General features: G+C 40.9%; 1 protein-coding gene across 1 annotated transcript; it reads left to right on the forward strand.

The window, feature by feature from the left end:
• Window positions 1–12,452: 12,452 nt before the first annotated feature.
• RIC3 (RIC3 acetylcholine receptor chaperone) lies at window positions 12,453–23,469 on the forward strand (the record flags this gene model as incomplete). Its single annotated transcript, XM_079537235.1, has 6 exons — window positions 12,453–12,603; window positions 15,106–15,326; window positions 16,566–16,644; window positions 18,055–18,148; window positions 21,759–21,904; window positions 22,976–23,469. The coding sequence occupies 6 exons, from the start codon at window positions 12,453–12,455 to the stop codon at window positions 23,467–23,469; spliced, it is 1,185 nt and encodes a 394-aa protein (XP_079393361.1).
• Between the last annotated feature and the right edge of the window lie 686 nt (window positions 23,470–24,155).

Genomic DNA, 24,155 nt, shown 5'->3' on the forward strand with positions numbered 1-24,155 from the left:
ACCAAACGCAACCTCAGGTTCTTTTTTTTTGCTTCTAAGTAGTGTTTTCTTCCTGGTTCAGTTGAAATATTCATTCTCGTAGTAAAACTAACTTCAGATTCCATTTCTTAATACACCTGTTCAGCTATTTTCTAAAGAATTATATATATATTAATTTTAATCTTGTAGTTTTACTTATTTTGTTGTAGACCTACAATAGTGGAATTTTCCTCCAACTGGCAGCGATTGCAACAGCTCTGAGCTGCAGTTTACCTTCTTTGCTCCTAAAGCTCAAAAGAAGGACTGATTCTGGATTGCAGCCCAATTTCCCTCTTGCTTGTACTTTACAAATAAAGCAAATGAAGAACCCCCCCAAAATGCAGGCCACATGGGATTAGCATGACTGCACTGATGGCAGAGTCGCATCTTTGACTCAATTTTGACGTTTGAGTCCTCCATCTACTTTTGGCTCCATTATATATATATTTTTTTCTGCCCATAATTAATTAATGAGCAGATATGGAGTAGTTTTATTTATCATGGACTATTGATAAAATCAGTGTTAAGTATTTTAGCAATTAGGAAAGTAAGGGGACGTTAGGAATTAAGTACTGTGATTTAAATTACCATCCTTCCATTATCTTCCATTTCAATTTATAAACTGTCCCTTATTGATGGATGTATATGGATGATGGAGAAGTGATGGATGAAGGCTATGTACCAGCGCAGTGGGACAGACCACCATCGAGGTTGTAGTGGCACCTGCCTCTCACTACTTGTGATGCTTCCATGAACTACAACACAGGCGATTCACTGATACAGATGTTGTTTATTTCTGTATTTTGGAGGAGCTGGGCACTTCCCTGACTTTATGGGCCTGCACTTAATATTTTTGCAGAAATATTCTGAAGTAGTCTTAAGGGCAAAAGCCTGCTTAGAACTCTGCTTTGTAGCAGTGTAATGAAGTCTCCCTCCCTGCAACTACTTCTGACGGAGATTAACTAACATACCTACTCTGGTAAATGGCATATTGCTGACTGTTGCTACCAAGTGCAGCCCTAATATCTGTATTATGCTTTCTATTCATCACGTGTTGCAGTTGAATAAATTTTAGTGCTATAATAAACATCCCATGGAGTTAATGGACCAGCAGAGGCTGCTGAGCTCTAAGTCCCACCAGCAGCGCCAAGGGCTCAGTGGAATTGTTTGCAGGTGCAGGCACTTGGCAATGCCCAGGTTTTGTCAAATGCATGCAGCAAAGACTGAAATAAAAAGTTTGGCGGGCGCTTTGGTCCTCACAGGATTGGCTAAATGCATTTTCTCTCCACGATTTCAGGGTATAACCATAGATATGAGTAAAACTGCCAGCTGAAGGACAGCTGGGCCGGAAGCTCTATAGAGCTAGTAGGACACGCATGGCTTTTGAGGACAGCTGCACAGGTATGGTAAGCATGGGGGAATTGTTCTTTCCTGGCACAGCCAGCACTTGTCTTGTATCTGAGTTCCCAATCTCACAAACCCAGACCTTATCCAAGTCACCTTTGAATTTGATCTTGTTCAAGGGCTTTTTCATTTCAGTGCGTGATGCCTGATTTGAAGGTAGAATTTGGGCCTTTGGGCTAATTTTATTTAATCTTACAAGATCTCCTGAGAGATTTCTAATGGGATCTCTGTATTAACTCTCCCCACAGCAGCAATTCCAATGATTATTTAATCTTGAATACCTTTTCAGTCTTTTTCACTGAAAATCACAGGCCATTCTTTCTATCCTTTTTGCCAAGCTCTCCATCCATGTGCTGCTGTGGTGCTTCTTCTTGATGCTCCTACAGTTTGACAGTGGGACTTCCTAGAGCAAGACGTATATGTCAATCCTTTCCTCATCAGAGGGGATAACATATCAGCAGAATCAAAATTCATTTGCCCAGAAGCCTCACCCAAGTTTTAAACATACAAAAAGGGATCCATAACTGAAGTCCTGATAGCGGACATCAATGGAGGGGCATAACCAAAGAGGAATAACGGCACAGAGGTTGTATGACTTAAGCAAGTATACACAGAAAGTAGCTGCCCCAGAAATAACAAGGCTCCTGAGAGCTTGATTGGTGTTGTGTGTGTGGATATAGGACAGGATGGCATTGCAAGCTTGTAGTTTTCAAGCCCTGCTTAGCTATTTTATAACCCAACAGCACAGAGCCATGTGATGGGCTTCTTGAGGCTGGCTGGAGTGCTGCTGAGTAAGAAATTCATATGTTTCTTCTTTTTCATTTTTCTCCCCATAATAATAATTACCAGCCATGGGACCTGAGCTCTGTTTGATTAGTTCTCAGTGTTGACCCATTCTATTCCTCCAGAACACTATATAAAATGTGGAATGCTACATTTGAAAGTCATTAGTTAAATATCTTATTTATATGTTTGGTCATATAGTAAGACAATGAAACAAATTGAAAGGCAAAAATAATGGGGAGATTCTCAACAATATGAATTTTCTGATGTTTTTATCACACATGTAATGCCATGTGCCATTAACAGTTACTTTGTCATGGTCATCAGAACTAAAAGTAACCAATATATAAAATGTTACCACGCAGTAATAACTTTTCCTTCTCATATCCTAGTTGAAATTTGGGTTTAGATAAGATACAGTCATAATTATAAGGAGATGATTACACAGAACCGATTTGTTTCCTTTCGTTATGTGTCTGAATTCTTTTTTAATTGATTTTGAATTTCAAATATTTCCAGTGTAATTGCTTGGCCATCTGGGCCAACTGTTTTCTCCAGAAAAGTTCAATTATTCCAAATGCTACAAATGTATGCAACAGTAAGCAATATCTGAATTTTTCATCATGGTACTTTCTGGCTTGACAGCTGTCAGTCCATCTAGGAGGTATGTAAATGATATAGTGTGCAGGTTTGTAAGGCCATAAAGAGCCTTGGAGTGCTGCCGCTGGTGGTCCAGCAGCCAAGATTATTATTGACTTGGTTTTCAATGAATTCCTACAGTATGTGAAAGATGATCCAAGAAAGAATTTGTTCTTAATGTGATGGAATAGGTTTTCTCTTCTTAGGTACATTTCCATAGTGTTGAAATCAGTAGGGTAGTGCAGGTGTGGGCTGCACAGACGTAAATAAAAACAGTTTTGGTCCACTGTACTTTCCAGCCACGTTGACAAAATACACAAAGGTTTCTCAGCACAGCTCCATTGCTGAAGCACTTGAAAGAAATACACCTTTCCCTGCGTGCTGCCCAGCTCTGGGCTGCTATGTTGTTCCAAACTCTGCCCTCTTTCCTGTTTCAACCTCTGTTGACCAGCCAATTATGCCATAGTACCGCTGACTGTGAAATAAGGATCTAATCTGAATCTCATTGGTGCTAATGAACACTTTTACATTGACTTCAAAAGGTGCTGTTGGATCAAGCAGCCAATTATTTTCCTCCAGTGTATTTAAATCTTGATTGCCCCTCACAAAACTAGATCTTTCAGATGTGCAATGAGCAGCGTGTAACTTTTGCCCCGTTCCAAGGGAAACGTGGAGGCTAAAACTGATGAAACAAGGTGGTTCTTTCCTTCTGCAGACTATCTGACAGTTGTGATCAATTGTCTTCTGTCATGAGTTCCTACTAGCAACTCAGCTGTCAGCACACAGGGCAGGGTCAGCACTAAAAACTTCCATAGCTTAAAAAAAAATAAAAATCCACAAGGTGTTTCTGTAAAGCACACATTTCTGGCCTACTTGAATCCAGCTGTGTGACTTTCAGGTCAGGAATTACAATACAATCTTCACTAACTTTTGATTCTCCACAAAAGGTCTTAACAAAATTGGATGAGTTTTATGTGAATGTGTTAGCAGGGTGTAGAATAACTCTTTGCTTGCCTTCTTCTCACTGAACTGGTAGGTAGTCTTTCTAGTGTGAATAGACCTTCTATTTTTTTTCCCCTCAATGAAAGACTTAAAAATATAATAAATGAATGGAAAGAGAAGCACAGTAAGTTCTGCATCTTTTCATTGATCTGTTATTTTTAGCAAATCACACGTAATCATAACACAAAATCCTTGAAAAATGTTGTGACAGAGATAATCAGAAATCAAGCCCAACTTGAAAATTAAAAGTATCAGCTCTTACAGTTTGTGAAAGCATGAATCTAGTTTATACGTTCTAGTTAGCATAGTGCAATCTATTTTGCAATGAAGTTACCATACCACTGCATCTGGTGCAGTGCTGGAGTCTTTATTAATTTTCAGCGCATCTGTTTGCTTGTTTTTTTTCTTCTTATCTTCTGTGTGCCACCAGATGTGCTATGCCATTTCCTTGGATTGAAGTCAGCATTTAACACCTACTTACTTGCCACTGCAACTCTTGCAACACCTGTGCCTGCCAAGGTAGAGGTATATGAGGTGAAAGTTAGGAGGGCAGTTCAACATTCAGTGTGAACACGTGTAGTGAAAATTAATTGTAGCATGCAGAGTATGTGGTAGAAATGAAGTACTGCCTAATCACGTATCCCGTTTCCATTCAGATAAATTAAAGTTTGTTGAGAGCCCTTGGGAAATGAAACATGCTTTAGAGTGCTACTGTTATTGCTTTTGACAGTCACAGAAGCATAATTATCTGATCGTTTATTTAAAAAAACCCAAAACTTGTTAAATATGAGTTCTGAACTGGCAAACTGTGAAACAGGCACCTTAGGAGTACAACTGCTCTGCTGTTTTCTGTAGTGGCACTGCCATCTTCTGGAAAAACAGAAGTTGTGCATTCAAATTTTTCACCTTGAGATGAAAGACATTTTTCAAGAGCAAGAAGTTAAGTACAAAAGCCAACAACCCCTTAAATGTAAGTACAAAAGCCAACAACCCGTTAAATGTAGGGAGTTAAGTGTTGCTGAGATATCTGGTTCTGATGTTAGAAATGGCTGCATTACTCTTTGTTTTCCAAGGATTTTGCTAAGGAACAAAAACGGCTGTGATGTTCAGAGTGTTGCATGCTGTTCTCATCAAACGGTGATGGTGAGAACAGCTAGGTGCTCCCATGGTCTGGAGTGTCTTGAAAAACCCTAACTTCCTAAACACGTGATGAATTGCACACCAAGAACTGGTGCAGTATTACTAGCCTAGCAGTCCATAACCGAGACAGAGCTGTTTTTTTGATTCTGGGGTTTTAGCAGTAAAAAGGTTTCCACTTGGATTTTTCTTCTGAAAAAGGAGTCTGTATTGTATTTTTGCCTTCTTCTTCGGCCTCTCCAGAGCAGCTCTGTGATAATTAGCATTGACTGTCCACCAGCTTACTAAAGCAGTGCTACTGGAGGACCTCCCCACTGCCAAGCACAGCTCCCCTGAATTTACTTCAGTTCTGGTACTCAGCTTCTACATTTCCCCAGACTCCCCACCCTCACACGACCCACTGACAGCTTTTCCATCAATCCTCTTGGCCTGCTGGCTGCCCTGTGTCCTCTTCAGCCTGTTTCCAGGCCCAACTTCTGAGGCCAGACCTGAGAAAAAGCTGTGGCTGTGTCCATGACAGAGCAGGATATTTATCACCACCTAATTTCTACCAAAAAAAAAAAAAAAAAGAAAAAAAAAAATCTGCAAAGAGAAGATGCAACAGACTTTTTTCTTTTCCCCCTGAATACGTTTGCTTCCCTCAGCAGCCAATGCTTTTCTCTCGTGCTCAGGACAACGTTTGATATCAGCTCCCCAATAAATCTGTCTGCAGCACACATCAGCAATGCAGAGTTCTTACCCAAGACTAATGGCAAAACCAAATGGTTTCTATTTTTCTAAGCTTTCAGATCTGCCAAGATTCCTCAGTTATGTGAGGAAGAGTAGTTTGAACCAACCTCGTAAACAGAACCAGGAATTCCTACAACAGTCCAAAAACTCATTTCTAAGGAGCTCAAATTTTTCTAGCAAGCAAGCCATTATATCCCCTCATTTCTTCTGTATTCAAAGCCACCGGTGGCCCCACATCATAAACACTAACTGCAAGTGTCTTCTGCTCTGGAACTACGACAGTTCATACTGCTGATCATTACAACAGCTTCCTTTTCTCTGCCCAAAATATTTCAGAAATACTGCCAGCACTACGAATGTGTTCAGTTTCCGTAGCTGCAACAGAATCTCACCAAATTCAAACTGTGCATTGCAGGTACAGGCTGCTTAGCTATCATTTTCTTTTCACTAGAAGTTCTCCCTGTTGGAGATCCTGAATGGATCATTGCTGCCTTTCCAATTAATTCCAATCTGGGAGCTTTAAACTTAGTGAAGGCTATCAGATGGTATAATTTCTTGATTCAGTGGTTTCTTACCCAAAGATAACACTTTATGATAAAACAAATGGGAAATGGCATGTTTTTTCCAAATTCTCAACATCAGCTTTTTTGAAGTAGCAAACTTTTTAAAGAAGCTGAAAGTAGTTTTCAAACATAACTAGAAGCTCTCCTTCATACTTTTGATGGTGTTTTGAGCCTATGCATTCCTGATACCTGTCCTAAAGCGAAATGTTTCTGTTTATTAGTGCTAAGCTCACCCCAAATTAATGATTTTTCTCAATATGTAAATCTCACGAACTGACTTAGAAGCCTCTTTACTATCACTTACACTGTGTATAGATTGTTGCTGAAACATAGTGTAGATAATTATCCTTCTCTGTAAGCAGTGATTGGTTCCTCAGTGATACGTCTCACTGTCTTCAGTCATGAAGACACATCAGCCTATGAGGAACACTCAGCTGGAAAGCTGAGCCTACAAAATAGTTGATTGATTTTCTTAGAAGCTTTCTCTCTTTCTTGGCTTCCAGTAATGCCTTTTCCTGGAAGCAAAGCCCCTGCAAGGTGCAGCAGATTTAAAAAGGATCTGCTTCCAGACATGGCAATCTGAAGCTGTGTTCTCCATGTCACAGTAGTCACTGTGCTCGGTTAGCTCAGCCTGGTGGCTGGATCAAACTGTACATGAAAAGCTGATGAGACAGGTGACAAAGTACCTCTGCTGTTAGTGCCATCCCTGTAACATCACCAGACATGGGTAACTCACATTTACTCACAGGAATTACCTTTTCTGCTATTTTGCCAGATTTGCATTTGTTGAGTTTATCAGAGGAGCTACTCCCCAGTTTTGAGCTATGTCACAAAGACAGTTCAAAACCAACAAGCTCATCAAGGACTTTCCATTTTCATTCTTTCTAAAGGCAATTTATTTATTTATTTGTTTGTTTGTTTTAGCTTTTTCAACTTAATTTTCACTTGGGTTTCTGGAACTTCAGAGATCCAGAAAGCAAAATTTTGAATCTCCCTTGGCTTCTAATACTGACCCTGCCTTTTCTGCTTTCTGACTGAACTGATGTGCTCCAGCAACAGGGTTTTATGTTTCTTCTCAGTTGGTGGCATTCATCTGACTCAACACCAACCTCTGCAGAATACCTAGCTATTTCTGGACAAGGCACCCTGGGTACCCTATCATCAAGGGGAGAAAATACGGTGTGATCTATCAGGTCTGAAAGCAGATCAACTATGATCAGATGAATTCCACCTTAAGAGAACCCACTTTTAAATAAAAATGTCTCAGATATAAAAATTAATGTCATCGATATCTGAAACTAGCACCATTAATCAACCTCTCCAGTCTTATCCTTACACAGCCCCTAGCTCTTCTGTTGTTTTGTTCTCTTTGATTTTCCATTCAACAGCATAGAAAATGGTATTTTTCAATTTACATACACCCCGAGGTGCAGATGCACCCACTGAAGACAGAGGAGCCCATCACATATGTAACTGCTTAAGCCACCTAAAGAGACACGCTTAGTGATGTACGCACCATCACCTACACTGCATCTTTCTCAAGGTAAGCTTTGCATAGTAGTCAGCACTGCAGGTAATTCTTAAATTAACTGTATCTGAATAACGATGAAATCAATACTCAGGATGCAGAAGTTTTATTTACAAGGAAAGTGAAAGTTTTGCCTGGTAATGGATACGATTATCATTGAACTGGCTCTTAAGGTGGAAAGCATGTAGTAAAGAGGCCATGTTCTCTAGTTCCTACTGTATGTACTAAATGCATCCTCTAGCTGAAAGAAAACAGTGATTATCAGAAAGTCAATTGTCATTCTGCCTCTTTAGAAAAATTTCCATTAAAGATAAAGCCAATTTTAATTAGATTAAGTATCCAATTACTGTAATTACATTTTTAAAAAATTCACATCATGAGGATGACCCTTTTAAAAAGGGTTACAAGAATAATTAGTGTATTCATATTAACCAAAATGTATTGGATAATATTTATACCCAGAAGGCAAAGTACATTACACATATTTCACCTTTGGGGAAAGCTTGCAAATGTTTTGGCATTGGTATGAATATTTATAGGCAAGAGCATGCTTTAGCAAGATTATATGAGAAAGCATTTATATGCTCACAAATTTTTACCCAGGGGTAAAGTATACATAAAATGTAGTGCAGAGATTATGGATATGCAAAGTACGATTTAAGAAGGGAATTCATATCAGTTTGTTTAATTAATTGGAGCAGAGGACTACCTCCCTTATTTTTATTTTGTGTGTGTGTGTGTGTGTGACAGGATGGCCCAAAGAATTCAAACTTGAGATTTCTTTCTGCTGATTAATGCTAGCAAAAAGGATGTGGGGAAAGGGTCTTCCCTCTGCAAGGCACCGCCTGGACCACAGTTAATCCATCCCCTTTAATGTGCTGCTCATCACAAGGACTGACAGTTAAGGTGTGAACCATCCCACCTGTCACCTCATGTGATCATAAATGCATCGTGGAACTGGCAAACATGCAGCCAGTCTCTAGTCAACACTCCTCATTTAGGGCAAACCCTGCAATTCTCAGCATGCGGAAGGCTTGGAGCTATGTTATTTGCTCATGCAATGAAGACAAGAAACCACATCCTTGCTCCAAACTACTCATGAAGCCCCAGCACTACCACAGAAGTGAAGAACCACTTTTACCACTTAGGGATAGCACTGACTTAGCAACTGCAAGACTCTACCAGCTAGGCTCTCGAGCTGTGCACTAAAATCCCCTGGAGGCTAGCGAGCACAGCATTCCATGGAAATCTTCCCAGTAATTAGCATGGGTCTCATGTAACCATTGATTTCTTCTTGCTATACAGTGAATCTACATGTGTGGGAATTGCCAGGGCATCACACTTTTCCTCAGAAAAAAAGCTTCCAGACTTTCTGCTGGTGTTTGAATTTATCTAAGACTGCAGCATTTGGGCTTTATTACTAAGAAACTCTGCAATGAGAGACATTCATAGACATCTTCCAAAGCTAAAGGAGAGAACCAGTGCTGACAAGTATTTTGGCAAGGGCTAGACATATGAGGAGGCTCTTAAGTAACTTGTTTGTTGGATTAACTTGTTCCTAACTTGCATTCGTTTCAAGGGTTGTTCATTATTGTAGTAATTTATATGTGGCCAGTCAAGAATGAGCAGACAAAAAGAAGACAGGCTTAAAATGATTAATTCATCTTCTTTCACATTAATTTTCTCTTCACTAAAGTATTAACAGTCGTACTTGAGCTTTCACGCCTTTCCAGTTTTTCAGAATGGTTGAGTATTGTTTATCATTCATACTTTAGTATTCTTGTGTTAAGCTGCAGATTGTGGCTCCAAGCAGCACCTCTTTGTGCATACTTTAACTTACAGGTGTTAAACTGCCTCTAGCTTCTGAAAATGACCCTTCCCTTTGCAACAGCAAAAGTTGCAAATATGTGTGCAAACGCATGGTCGTGTTAATGCTGATACACCCAGTATGGATATTAGCAAGAATGTGTGCAATTTCCCTATTGCCCACTGCCATTTCCTGGGTTATGAGTTTTCAAGCAAAATAAAGTAGCACACATTTTTTTTTAGAAAAAGCAGAAAAGCAATAAGCAAAGAAATATATATTTCTGATACATACTGGATAAATTGTATTTATTTTTTTTAACATTTCCCCGCGATAAGGAGAAACTCAGGGAGTTGGTAAGGATGGAACAGCAAAGAGATAGGTAGCTGGGGAAATATCAGCGTAAAATAGATGAGAAGAAAATGAATTTCCTTTCTAAAGTTCTTTTACAGAAGTTCAAAACAAATCACTTGGTGGAGATTGTTATCAATACCGGATGAATACCTATTATACTACTTGAGAAGTATTTTGCTATGAAAGCATTGTTTCTGAATATTGCTAAGACTGCATTTATATATATTTCTTTGGAAAGACAAATCAAACAATGTATTTATGAACACTAACATTTAGAAGGATGTCATTCTGTGACTACATCCCTTTTGATGTGATGGCAAATAAAATTCGAAGCAATCCAAATACAGCAAAGTCCACAAGGCTGACTTTTCTGAGGACTGTGCGCGCAATTGTGCATTATATTTAGGTCCAAACACATTTATGGTATTTTGCCTTACCAGAAAATTACTCAAAGCACCCTCTTGATTTTCTTTGTTAGGATTCTGTTTCTGCAAGATTTATTTATTTATTTATTTATTTTGTGGATGTGTGTGTGATTACATTTGACTTCTAGAGTAACGTGAATCAGAAGGATTTTACCCATGAAATCTACCTGTGCTTTTTGTGAAAACTAAGACCCATGACCTTAGCTTTCACTTCAAGAGCTCTGTATTTGGCTATGGAAAAAAAAAAAATAGGATTTATGAAGTCTTCCTTTTTGTTTTCTGTTTTTAACATAACTTGATGACTTAATACTTCACAAGGAGTCTCTGTGTACAGTCCCAATATTGAGTTCCTTGCTCTAGCTTTGAGCTGCTGTTGCCTTCTTGAGAAAGCCACGGGCCAACTGCCATGTTGGGCTTAGAAAGCCAGTGATTTCATGTGAAAAGTAAATTTCAGACTATCAGTTTCTCTATTCCTCCTAGGCTTTGAATGGCATGGGTAAAAATACTGGGAAAACAGCCATCAGCATTTGTTTCTTTCTTTCGTTGTCTCTTCTAGGAACAAGACGAGAGCAGAAAGTCAATGTATTTCATCCAAACCTCATGACTGAAAGAAGGAAACCCCCAGATATCTTTGTTTTGAATCAATTGCCCTGACAACACCTGGCACTTCTAATGGTGAAACCGTTCTTTAGCAGCTGCACTTAACACGTGAAAGGCTCAGGTTGTGGTGCTGTTCTCTCGATGCTCATTGTTGTTTCTATGCATCCCAGGAATTAAAGTGGAATGAGAAGAGACTCACAAGAGTGCTGTAGTAGCATATGTTCACCTTGTGGTCGTGGAAGTTTGTTTATGCTCAAGGACCAATACACTGGGTAACTTTAGCATCTGATCATGCTGATGACTGCATGATTACCAAGAAAGATTTTGTCTCAGTGAAGAGATCACTTGTGGTGATGATGAGAGAATAACAATGCATTTGTATCGCAGATTTAATTATCTGTTGTTATTGGATTCACACATGTATTGGATATCACATGTTTCTGATCAGGGTGAGGCTTGTTTCAATGCTCCTACCCGCTGACTTTGCCACTTTAAGCACCAACAGCTGGTGGCACGGTTAGGAAATAAGCACAGTGAGGCACTGAACTGATAGTACCAACAACTTTTATTTCCAAGAGCAGCAGCGGGGAGTGCCAGAAGTTCTCTTGTGAGGAATGTGAGAGCTGGCGAGCGACTGACTGCAGAGTTGTGGAAGGAGACGGTTCAGCCAGGTTAATCCAATAATGGTGAGTGGGAACCTGTCCAGGGGCTGCTGTGTCCGCAGGGCCAAGGTGTTCAATAAGAACAATTACTGGAATCATCAGCCCAGTGCCAGTTGTCCAGGCAATGGAAATGTCTTCTGTAGTAATTTAAGACTCTGTGGTATTCTGCTGCTGCAATGGCCTGCAGTGCCAGTCAGAGCAATTCTTCTCTCAGCTCAAGCCTAATTAAAGGGAACTCTTGCGTAAAGTGAGTTAAATTCAGTAGTCACAGCCCAGACCCACAGAAAATAGTCTAATTCAGCTACAGTAATATAGTGTAATATAAATATAATGGAAATACAAAACCGTATAATCTAATTTGACGTGACTGGCAGTTTTTTTGCTTAAGTTGGTGAACACGAACTAGCGCAAGCAACACTCTGCATTGATGTGTTATTCCCAATGCAGTGGGAAGGCAGCTTCAGGATAGACCCAAACATTTGTAACGACTACATTTCATCGTAGCGCATTGAATTAGTTTTAAACGCGCTCTGGACCGTCCCTCATCCGCCCTGCGTGCTGCAAGGCAGGGGATGATTCCATATGAGGGCGCAGCTGGTGGGTCAGAGCCTAAAGCAGCCTTTTCTGCCGGCTTTTTTTTTTTTCCTAGCTGGAAGCACCGAAGCTCTGACGAGGGCGGCAGCGCGCAGCCCATCCCCGCGCCTCGCCCCCTCAGCTTCCCGCCCGACGCACGCGCGCACCACTCGCGCCTGCGCAGCGCCCGGCGGCCGCCTAACGGTCCGTAACGGCTGCCCGGCGGCCGCCATGGCGCCCTCGACGTGCCGCAGGGTGGCCGCGGTCTCCTGCTTGGTGCTCTGCGTCTCGCTGCTCCTGCCGCGGACCTTCTTGTCTCGGGGAGGCGGCGGCAGGCAGGAGCCCGGGGCCGCGCCGCTCGCAGCGCCCGCTCCTCCAGAGGGTAAGAGGCCGCCGCCTGCCGCGCTGAGGCGTAGCCGGGCCGCTCCGGGTCCTGCCGCCGCCGGCACGCGGCTCTGCGCTTCCCGCGGCGCTGCGCGTCGGGAGGTGAGCCGCCGCCCGCTGTGGAGGCGTGGCGCGGCCATCCTTCCCTGCGCCCTCTGGGCCGCGTCCGTCAGGGCTGATGATGCTGCTGAATAGGTCTCTGCGTTGAGAGCCGTGAGTGCTGTGCTGTGGCTGTCCTTCAGTGGTTGCTGTGTGTTGTTCTGAAGGAGTTGAGTATAGGCTCAGACACGCTGCAGATCCACAGGTCTGTAGTTTCATTGCATAATCTCGAACGTGAGAAACCTAAATCATAGCTAGTTTTTTTTTGGTAGCACGTCAAATGCATTGCTCTTAGGTGCTGGCACCCACAAGTGCCCACTGTGCAGCACGTCGGCTTGGTGAGGAGTGTGTTGAGTCAAAAACCAATAACCAACTGAAAGCAAATGCCCCAAGTTATTTTCCGTGGCATTTGCTGATTAATGATGTTGTCACCTGTTCTGGCACGGCCTGCTTTAATCACTGCTGTTGTATGGTGTCAGATCAGCCTTAGCTAAATGCTTGAATTAGATATAGCATAAGTGCTCTCTCCATCATCAGAAGAGAGCTCAAATAGTTTCCTGTATGGTGTCAGAGGTATCCATACCTCCCAGGTTACTGTGTCCCTGGATCAGAAGAGCACTCAGCTCATCCCGTGATTGGCTCCAGCCCCTGACTTTGGCTTAGGATGTAATGCCTCATCTCATTTGGCCAGCTTCAGACTAGAATTTATTGTCTGTATTTTCAATTTGATAGCAGGAATGTCATTACACCTCTGCAGACCAAACTTTGTTTCACCTGCAGTTGGTTTTGAGTGGTAGAATAAATCTTGATTGAGCAGTTCATATCTCTTGTCATTAACTGTTCCCTTGAGCGACCTGCTAACTGTGGCTACCTGCCAAAAACTTCAGCTTCAGAGACTTGAATAGTGTAATTCTTGAAGTTAATAAAATACTTAGTGCAGTCTTGGGGGAAAAATGCTTCCAAATAAGGCATTCTTAAAGTTACTTATTGGAAATGCATGTTATCATAGGGCTTTTCATTAAAACAGCTTGGAAGTAGTCTATTTATAGAGAATGTTAGGCATGGTACTCTATAAATCAATATTCAAAGAAGAAAACTGTTCTTTTCCCCTATAATAGTTTAACACATATTACAATAACTCACTGTGGATGTGCTGTGTTGTGCTGGAGTACCAGAAGAACGCAAGATTGATCAGGCAACTTACTTGCCCAGTTGGAATTTTGTGTAGCGCGTACCAGATTTCTTTTGGGTGGTCTGAGTATTGTCAGCTGATTGGTTGTTGTGTAGGTTTACTTTAGCTGTGTTTAAGCTTTTCTACGTTCAGCTGAGCCTTAATATTGCTGAAAGATAAAGAACTAAGAAGTTCTGACATTATACTGCTATTAAGCAGTCGCATCACCTACGCTGTGTTAGGGCATTAGGATCCTGTCATAGCACAGGTTAGGTTGTGTAATTGACAGCGGCATCCAGATGTCTGCATGTTCTCATTTATATACCACGTATTTGGCAGCTCTTTTCACATGTGGCAACTTGCATGTGCCATTGATTTCCTGTACGGTTCGTATGGGTTCTTCACAGTAGAGGACATTTTAAATAGGAGATCATTATAAAAGTTCAAAATCAACAAGAAGGACCTAATGCTAGTAGCCATTAAACTTCCTCGAGAATTATTTTGATAATCAAATGCCCAGTGTGTATGCTTTTGGCCTCAAATTAATCCATTTAATACAGGTTCACCTTTGCCAATTATTTTCTCTGTTCTCTTTTTTTTTTTTTTTTTCCTTCCATGAATAAAGAATACTTGCATGAATGTAAAACATTTTACAAAAGTTACATTTCTGCTGTAGCAATAAGAATTTCTTGTGAATAAGGTGCTTTGGTTTCCATGCTATGCTTTGAATAATTCACTGCAATTCAAATGCACTGTAACAGCTTCCTCGTAGTGAAGGCTTAGTTAGTCTGAGAGCATTCTGGTCAGTGGGGCACGCCTGTGTGGTTTCATTGAAGCCTAAGCAGTCAAAAAATCAGTGTCATCACCTAGAAGAAAAATGTTTTAATAGTGGGACATCACAGATTATTGATATCACTTCCTAATATGTTTATTGCAATTTTCTGTGCTTTGGGAATTTAGCCATGGCGGTGTTTCCTAGTATGAGCAAATGTTAGCACAGTGTTGTTGTCTCACTTCCAGAAGAATAACTGCAGGTGGGTACTTGCATGAGTTAAGCTAGTTAAACTGAATACTGAGTCTGCAGATATTACTTATGGTCTTGCAGGCTATGTTTTCATAACCGGTGGTGCATTTATAAGAGACCAGCTGTACCTGTTGGAGTTTTGGACTGCATGTAAAAAGGTGAAAAGTAACAGAAGAAAAAGAAATGGTTGCTGTGTTTTATTGCAGGGAAACTCGGTCGCTTTCCACCAAGGATGCATTACCAGGCAACTCCCAACAGCCGCGCTGCCCCTCCTTTCCCAAGGTCTCACCTTGCTGAAGCAGTCACCAAGACCAAGGCTGGAGGAGGTGGTGGAAGTGCTGGTGGAGCTGGGAGAGGTCTTGTGGGGCAGATCATCCCTATATATGGATTTGGCATCTTCTTGTACATCTTGTATATCTTATTTAAGGTAAGAAAATTGAAAATAGTTGAAAAGTCAAGAGTGTAACAACTAAAAATGCTCAAAACAGAAATGTTAGTCCTATTTCTGTACCAGGTCTCATCTTGGCCTTGCTCAAAAACATACTTACCTTTGACTGGTACTTGGAAGATGGATGTATGCTATATAGTTTTTGCCATTGCAAAGACTGTAACTGAGTGCAGCAAGGTGTTGCTATGGTCCTGTGTTGACCTCTGACGTGAGAAAATTGTCAAGTTTTTAGGTTTTTTTTCTGCTGGAAAATATGTATGTCTGGTCACAGGTTAATTTTGAGTGTACACAGAGTGTTTTTTTATAAAATACGGTATATTATACACACTGTATATATCATGGATTGCAATATGCATTTAAAGAGGGAGAGATGGGGTACCATTGTTGAATTCCTTCTGGAACAAAAGCACCCTGCTGATGAAGAATGGGAGTTGTAAGGTTGCAGTGACCATGCTGGAACTACCCCAGCTGAGGTGCTGGCTGAAAGTACAGCCCTAATCCCAACCAAATGTTTTGCACGTGATTTGAACTTCAAGCTTTCTGTGACACAGATGTGCCACGCATGTGGGTGATGACAGCCAGCTGCTTGGAAGGAAGAAGGGGACAAAGTCTTGCAGATCATGTATTTTTTTCCTTTGAGCAGGAGTTTAAGGCAGACAGATGTTCATAGAGTTGAGCCCACTCCAGAGAGGAGGCAAGTCCCAGGGTAAGGGCAAGGTGACTTGGGTGAGCTGATCAAACAGGAAGAAGAGGAAAGAAATAGGGAGCTTGCAGCTGCAGAGCCAGGTGGTATTGTTGCTGCACGTACAAAGTTGGTAAGGAATCAGTGGCAGAACACACGAGGGAGTCAAGTGGGGTCACTTATAACTCCTTCAGAACGTTTCACTTTTCACATTTCAAAACAATAATTTCTTCCCTCGGATAAGCAGAATAGCTATAGAATCAGGCCCTTTCCTGCAACAGATAAATATTCTAAAATTATGTTATGCTTTCTTTATGCTTCAAAATAAAATTTGTTCCAAATGTCTCTTAGGAATTTTCAGCTCAGAAGATCTCCTAGGCATCTTTCATGGTTGTCTGTTTTTGCTGCTGGGGATGTTTTTCTGTGATTATTTCCTAGCATAATTTTAGCTTTCTGTCCTTTACTTGGTAGCCTTTGGGCCTCATTTATTGCTATTGCTGTAACTCACTGAGGGGTTGGCTTTTTTCACTTATCAGCTGGCTTCCAAGGGAAAAACTACCCCTGGAGAACGGAAATGCCTTCCTGCTGCACCTGGAAACATGAAGAGGAAAATCAGTAAGTGCTTTTCATTTCTAAGTTGTATGTGAGAAGCCATTGACTCTGTATAGTCACAGTCTCACCGAGTTCTTCAGGTTCTGGACATGCTGTGAAGCTGTTCCACTGCGTGAGGAGCAAGCCAGAAGAGTCTGTGTTAAAGTGAATTACTGGCCCATTGCTTTCTAATCTCATCTGGCTGATGAGAATATATAATAGTGCCTTGAAGCTATTTGCTGCAAAGCTAACATGACCAATAATTAGCAAATAGATAAGAGGATGTCATCTATAATATTCCAGTAATAACATATACCATGTTCTTAAAAGCTATCTTCATATTTTCTTTTTTGAATGTATGAATTCTTAGCCATTAGCAGCCTCTTCCCTACTTTTTCCATGCCCTGTTTGCACTGCTTAACTTACTAGCAACTTCAATATAAATAAGGCAGGCAGGATTCTGAAATATTTCTATGATTGTAGCTAAACATCAGTGAGTTAACAGATTCAACTATTTGTAGACATGTATTAGCTATTAGTTACCCATCAGTATTTAAAAGTGTTGTGTTTAGCTGGCTAAATTGTAAACAGGAAAGAAAAGTGTGTGAGAGCTTATAGAAAATGCTAACAGTAAGAACAGTGAGCTCATGCTCTTCATAGCTGTCATTAACTTATACAAATCTGGCATTATTTAACACACTCGGTGTGCAGACTGTTTTCTGTGCCCTTGTACTGCATCGTGCTTGGAGATTCAGTGCAAATTATTAACAATGGTAACTGAATATTTTTCTCTTAATGCACGAGCGTCCAATCCAACCTTCTGGTTTGCCTGGGCTGAGTAAGAAAATTGTCATGGAGAAGAAGTTGCTCTGAAAGTAATGCCTCCTATTTATTTCCATGGAAGACGCAAGAGTTATAAAGAGCGCAGTAACACTGGCTGAGAGAACAGATTCTCAGCTATGAAACTCTTAACTCTTTCAACTAAATTAGAGACAGTACGGGTTTGCCCAGACGTGTGCACGTGTGTCTGTTACTGTACTGTGGACGTTTTTTTTCCTGTGGTTGTACCTTCTAAAGCAGTGCTTTGTTCTCCAGACGTCATGTGGTTAGCTGATGTGCATCCTGGGGAGCCTGATGGATGGATAGCTTCCCTGCCTGCCTTCCCACACCCGTGCAGGGTCACGTGCCACCAATCCCATGGTAGTTATTCTGTTTGCCTCACTCACTCTGCTTATTGGGAGGAGCCATTGAAAGAAGGTGCTTTCTGTGTGTCCCGTTATCGTTGGCAATGCTTGTCACCGTTACACCAGGAAAAATCTGTTGAACTCTTTCAGCTGTGTGTTTTGGTTTCCTTACAGTTTGCTACCTGTGATAAAGAGACAAGGGTTTTAAAAGCTCCCACTGACAGATCTTGGGATTTTGTTCCTTTTGCAGCTGACTATGAGCTCACCCAACTTCAGGAAAAGCTGAGAGAGACTGAAGAAGCTATGGAAAAGTTAATCAACAGAGTAGGTCCTAACTGTGACAGGTATGCTTCAAACCACAGCATTTTAAGGAACAGTTATTTTCTGACTAGGAATTGAATTTTCTTACATTGGTTATGCAAAAGTAGCATTATAAATTCTACTTCAAAGTGTAGAAATCTAATTTTAAGCATGGTGCTTTTTGTCCTGCAGTCTTTTCTTCTCAAGGCCAATATTTATATAATAACTAATTCTTTCCAACTTCACATTCCTTAAACAGAATAACAACCAATCCTTACCCTCCCCATTTTGAATAGTGCATTATTTGGAGGATAACTTCTTCTTATTTGGAGGAGTGTAGACAGCTATGTCTAAACTGAAAATGTCTATATTTAAAGTATATAAAACAACCTGTTTTATGTCACTGAATAATTTTCTGAGTGATTCCCAAGAGAAACATTTGTTTTATGGTGTTTTCTAATGCTATGGCTTTTTTTTTTTTTAAATATAAATGCTTTGATAATCTGTGTAAATGTCTTAGAATTTCCATAAATTACATGTTTAAAGGCAGAATTGATAATAACATGTATGATAATTTGGTTCCACTCCATAACCAGTAAATGCATTTGCTTAGAAATACAAGAGAAAAGAGTGGTAAGATCAGGGTTCAAACATATATTATGTTTATTAATGTTTGCTTTAAAGTTGAGAGCAATAGTCTGCCTTGGAAGGAAATGTTGCTAACAAGTTTGTACTTTTTGTAAGAAGTGTAACAAGGCATCAGCTTGGTAATGCATAACTGCAGTGTCTGGAAAATGAAACACCACAAGTACAAGGCAGTCTGCAAGCAAAAAAGATAGCTTGTAACACCTAACTTCTCCTGGATTGGTCGGTGATTCGATTTTAAACACTCTTTAGAAACAATTCTGTGCTGAACTTGCCTGTTGAGTTCATTTCGCTACAAATCCTGTCTTCTCTGAGTAACCAGGGCCTCAGCTGCAGTGTCCTCAGCAAGGCAAGATGCTGAATATACCTGAGTTAGGCTGAGTTTTAGTGGGAGTCCCTAAGCTACCTTGTGTCTGCTGGTGAAACAGGACACTGTTTTGACTATTTGACTCACCTGCTTGGAGAACTTAGCAGTGTTTTATACTTACCTTTAGGCTGCCAGAATTAGGCTTGTATGCCTCTCAAGTACTCAGGATAAAATATTTTTTACTGATAAAATGAGTTTAGGGTCCAATGCGGTATTTGTTCCATTCAGTGCAATTGTCTGAGAGCCTTTATTTAGTAATGCTTCCCTTCTTTGTTCACCCAAACTATTTATATACATGGATCTAAGGACCTCGGGGGAAATCAGAAATGGAATCTCATAGTGAATTTTGAATGTAGCCTCTCTTTAAAAGAGAGAGGAGGGCACCTCTAGATGGAGCAAACAGCTGTTTGTTTTCTTTTTTCCAAATACACCCAAGCTTTGAAGCTTTTGAGGAAAAGAGGTGGAACTCTGTGAGATACGGTTTGGGGGCTACAGTGCATTTTAAGTAGTGATTATTTCATTGTACCCTGGTAAATCTCCTGTATACAGGCAGCCAGATGTCTCATACATTGCAAGCATCCTACAGCTAAACCTTCCTGGAGACTTTAAGTAGAAACAATGCATGGACTTTGATTTCTCCCTGTTTAAGGAAAACCTGTGTTTTAAATAAGATATCTAGAGGGGGAACGGATCTCTGAAACGCTCATGGAGACCTTGTGCTGCAGTAAGAAAGTACTGCTTTCTGTAGGGAATATTCAGCATATTAAGAATTCTGATATGAAATGCCACTGCTTTTTAGCTGCAGTGATCGATCCTGTTATTTGTGCTGGCATATCTCTGCACTGTGCTAAACAGACAGATCTGTCTGTCTTTATCCAGGTGATATAGATTCAAATTACATACACTTCTGTCTAGAAAAGGAGGATCAGTTTGGCAGTTCTATTACAGCTTCTGTCAAAGGCAGCTAGCTGATGAAACCATTTATTTTCACGTGCCAGTTAATTCGCATTTGGAATTGTACATCTGCATAACCAGGCTTTTGAGAAGATGCTGCCTCACACCTTCTCTTGTTCTGTGCAGCAAACTGCCACGCAGCTTGATGGGACTCAGCGTAACCTCCGTGTAGGGTTGGGGCTGTATCAGCTCTACAAATTGAGGGCAGAGCGCCTCTTAGGGGAGGCACAGAGAAAGTGGCAAGGACAAGATTTCTGACACTTCAATCTTTATGTCAGCAAGGCAGTTCCTATCTGGATAGCTGCTGGTGATACCAGTGACTCCTGAGCTCCATTCTGTAGCATGCAGTGGTGTGTGTAACCGTGCACAAAACAAACCAGCAATGTGATGCTGATCTCTGTTGTTACACCAGTACGGCACTGCTGCCTTAGTGGAGTAGCCATCATGTCATCACCATTCCTCCGTGTGTAGCACGAGGCATCCATTAAGGTGCTGATCTATTCACAAAGGTTAATAGGAAGAAAAACTGAAAAGTGGATGCTGCAAGCTTTTGAGAATTTTGGTACTTATTAAGAGGTTGATGTAGATATTTAGCATCTAAATCCAGAATCATTAATCAGTGCTCTCTCCGTCTCACCCGAGTCACTGAGCAGCTGTTGGAGGTGATCTGTCTGATGGCGTGGAGATCATCAGAGATCATCTGTCCGACCTCAGATATGCCTGCTGTTCAGCATTCTGTGCGTGATGAGAGCCACACTCTCTGAACAACTAGAGGTTGTAGGTCCTGGTTAAAACACAGCAGGATTCAAAAGTGAGCCAGAGTAATGCCTCTGTCCCCTGAGGGCCTGGATTGGTCCTTACAGAGAGATCAAACATCCTCTCAAGAACAACATGAAACACAAGATGAAACAAAACCAGTCAGAATCATTTTCACCTGAAGTACAGCCAGTGATCTGCCTTGCTATAACCCACTGAGTGACTTGCTAGAGCTCGGGTCACCACTTTCCAAAGACTAGTTTTTGCAATAAGATTTTCATGAGCTTATTTTTTTTTTTTAATAGAGAAAATAGCATGTAACAACTACATAATCTTATCTGTTGGAATCGCTTTGTTGTAACAGTAATTGCTTCACCTGAGGAGTAGTAATCATTTTAGAATAATGCTGTTATCGCTAGTGGTAATCACAAGAATCAGCCACGTAGAACCAGGGAGAATTACAGTTTGCTTTTAATCTGATAATCTGTCTTCTCCCTCTCTGATTCTAAAGGGCAAGTTAAAGTTAAATGTAACAACTTCTTAGCAGTTTTAAGCCTTCCTGCTCCTCCACTTGTGCTCAACCAGCATCATTGTTGGATTTGCTCAATATTGGTCCAACTGGCTTGCTTCTTATTGAGGCCTTGCAAATCTGGTATCTTTAAGGGTGATAGGACAGCATTGGACAAAGTTTTTGTAGTGTCTTCTGTACCATGGGATGCTAAGTCTGCCTGCGTTGACCTGTTTAAGTTTGCAGGCTTTCTAGATAAATGGATAAACCTTTTTACTGAGTTGAAGCGCAGACTACAAGAATGGTGATCACACTGCATCTAGGTTTCCTGACTGTCCGACTCACAGTGACAGTTGTGCCCAAACTCTGTAAGCAACTTGCAATAATTGTGGACTGAATTCTGTTGTCTGATGTTTTCTACCAGAGCTCAAAATGTTACAACAGACCAGGAAAAAAGGTTACTTCAGCAACTCCGAGAAATTACTAGAGTTATGAAGGAAGGCAAATTCATAGATGGCATCTCTCCTGAGAAAGAAGCTGAAGAAGCTCCTTACATGGAGGACTGGGAAGGTAAGCAAGAGCCCTTTCTTTCCGTTTCCCCGATGAGGAAAGTTGAGCAAGGCTTACTTGTAGTCTGAATTCCTTTCAAAATCTAACTTCAGCTTTCTTTTTCAGAAAGCAATGTTAAAAGCTTTGCAAGAGGTGCTTTGTTTTCCCAACCGTAACAGGAAAAAAAAATATTCTAGTGCAGCCAGCATTTCCTTTAGCATAAAGTCTACGCTATCTGCTGCCAGAAGTGGCAAATGAATATTCACATACACTGCCAGGTCTTGGCTGCTGTAGGTTCATCTTTCCCTTTCTTTGCTGGGCTGGATTTCATAGAAAATTGTAGAGCCCTTAGAAATCAGAATCAATGTGGAAAACTTATAGTTTTTACTTTTGATTTGTTTGCTCCAGTTCTGTAAAAGACAACTCCAGGAAGTCTGTTAAAGATCCTTAATTATAATGTCCTTTCTATTCCTTATTGTTTACTTCTTTCAGAAATGTATTTTCAAGACATTCCAGTTGAGCTGTTTGCTTTCAGAATTCTAAATGCATCTTTATGCAGATCTAATTCCTTGCTCCTTAGGAAGCAATGTTTCCTAATATAAAGCATAAACAGCTGCCTCAAGCTCTGTCTTCTGAAGTCAGGCTCATGATGCGTGTTTGGCACAGAGCCATTGACTCATATCTTTTTTTCCAGCTTTATAAATAATGCTTTTTGTCAAAAAAAAGTCTGTAAAGCACAAATCATGCTATGGACAGGAACAAGAGTGGGTATATTTAAAGACACCCAGTTTTCACCTATTAGCTCCCATAGCTTTCAGCAGAGCTTAAATACTGGCTCTTGGAAGTCTGGGTTGAAATCCTGGCTCCCTAAAAATCAGAGGAGTTTTGTCACCATCTTCCAAGAAGTGGTGGTTTGCACGTGGTTCTTGCTGTGACATTAAATGCTGTCGTAAACACATAGCCTTAAGTAGATGCCACTTATGCTGTCAGTGCCAAGAATGGTTGTTCTAACACTTCTGCATCCATCACTGAAATTAGTGCTACTTTTATGTGCTGTTAACATTTCAAGCTGCTTGTCACTTCATTCCTAAGGTTACCCAGAAGAGACGTATCCCATCTATGATAACTCAGATCGCTTTAAGCGCAAACAAGACACAATCCTCGTAGATTATCCCGATCTGAGCCAGCCCTCTGCAGAAGAACTGGCAGAAAGAATGGAGGGCATGGAAGACGAGGAGTACCTGTGCAGTGAAGCTCTGCTATCTGATCTCACCATGGGAAGGGACAGTTATGATTCAAGGCAGAAAAAAGATGAGGTAGCTGGCATCAGTGAAGGGGAGAAGGACCTTCAACGCAGCCAAAACACTGAGGAGTGCTGTTACTGTTATGAGGAGGAGGATGATCCTGCTGTAATAGCAGAATATGCTGTGTTTCATTCCGGGAGCAGCAGCGAAGCGGAAGAGGCAACCCCAGAGGACCTGTTCATGGAGTTTGAAAATGAAGACGCAGCAGTGAAAAAGCAAAAAGCCAGTGATTCAGATGAAACAGGCACGCTGAGAAAGCGCTACACAAAAGGACTTGAGTAATAGTGACAATATGTGGATGCCATCTAAGTGGTGACAGTAAAGGTCAGAAACGTCAATCTGTGTGGTTTTTGTCCCTAAAGAACAGTGCTTTATTCTCCTTGTACTAACTTATTCCCACAGTAACAGTCTACCTGAACTGGAAGCCAATGCCTTCTTTCATGCAGTTCTTCTCAACTCATTGCTGCTTTGCAGAGAGCACTTTGTCATTGCTTTTAGGGACTGATACATTGAAGCAGGTCATTCCATTCACGTATTTGTGTTTTTATTTCTTTCCAGTTTCTGAACTAGCAGTTCTTTGTTTACTCTTGAACAAGAAAAAAAATATCTTTTCTCAAAAAAAAAAAATAAAGATCAGTGTGTTTTCAGTTATGAAAATTAATCAAACTGAGATACATTGAAGAGATTCTTAGGAAGCAGGAGGAGAATCCCAGCTCACCAGGACATATCTTGAGTTTGGGGAAAGAATAGCAACAACAAAAAAGGCATCTTTCACTACACGCTCGTGTCTGGTTTGTTGTGCAGTGGATATCTGCCATTGAGGCATCTCTTTTGCTTTTGTTTTCGTTGATTGGTTTTCCAGGTTACAACTGCAGTCTGATGTTTACAGTGCGTATGTTATCCATAAAGAATCCCTACTGTAGGAATTAAAGAATAAATAACAGGAATGAGTTAATGATGGTGGAAGA

Source organism: Tetrao urogallus (genome assembly GCF_951394365.1).
Source record: "Tetrao urogallus genome assembly, chromosome: 6".
NCBI lineage: Eukaryota > Metazoa > Chordata > Aves > Galliformes > Phasianidae > Tetrao > Tetrao urogallus.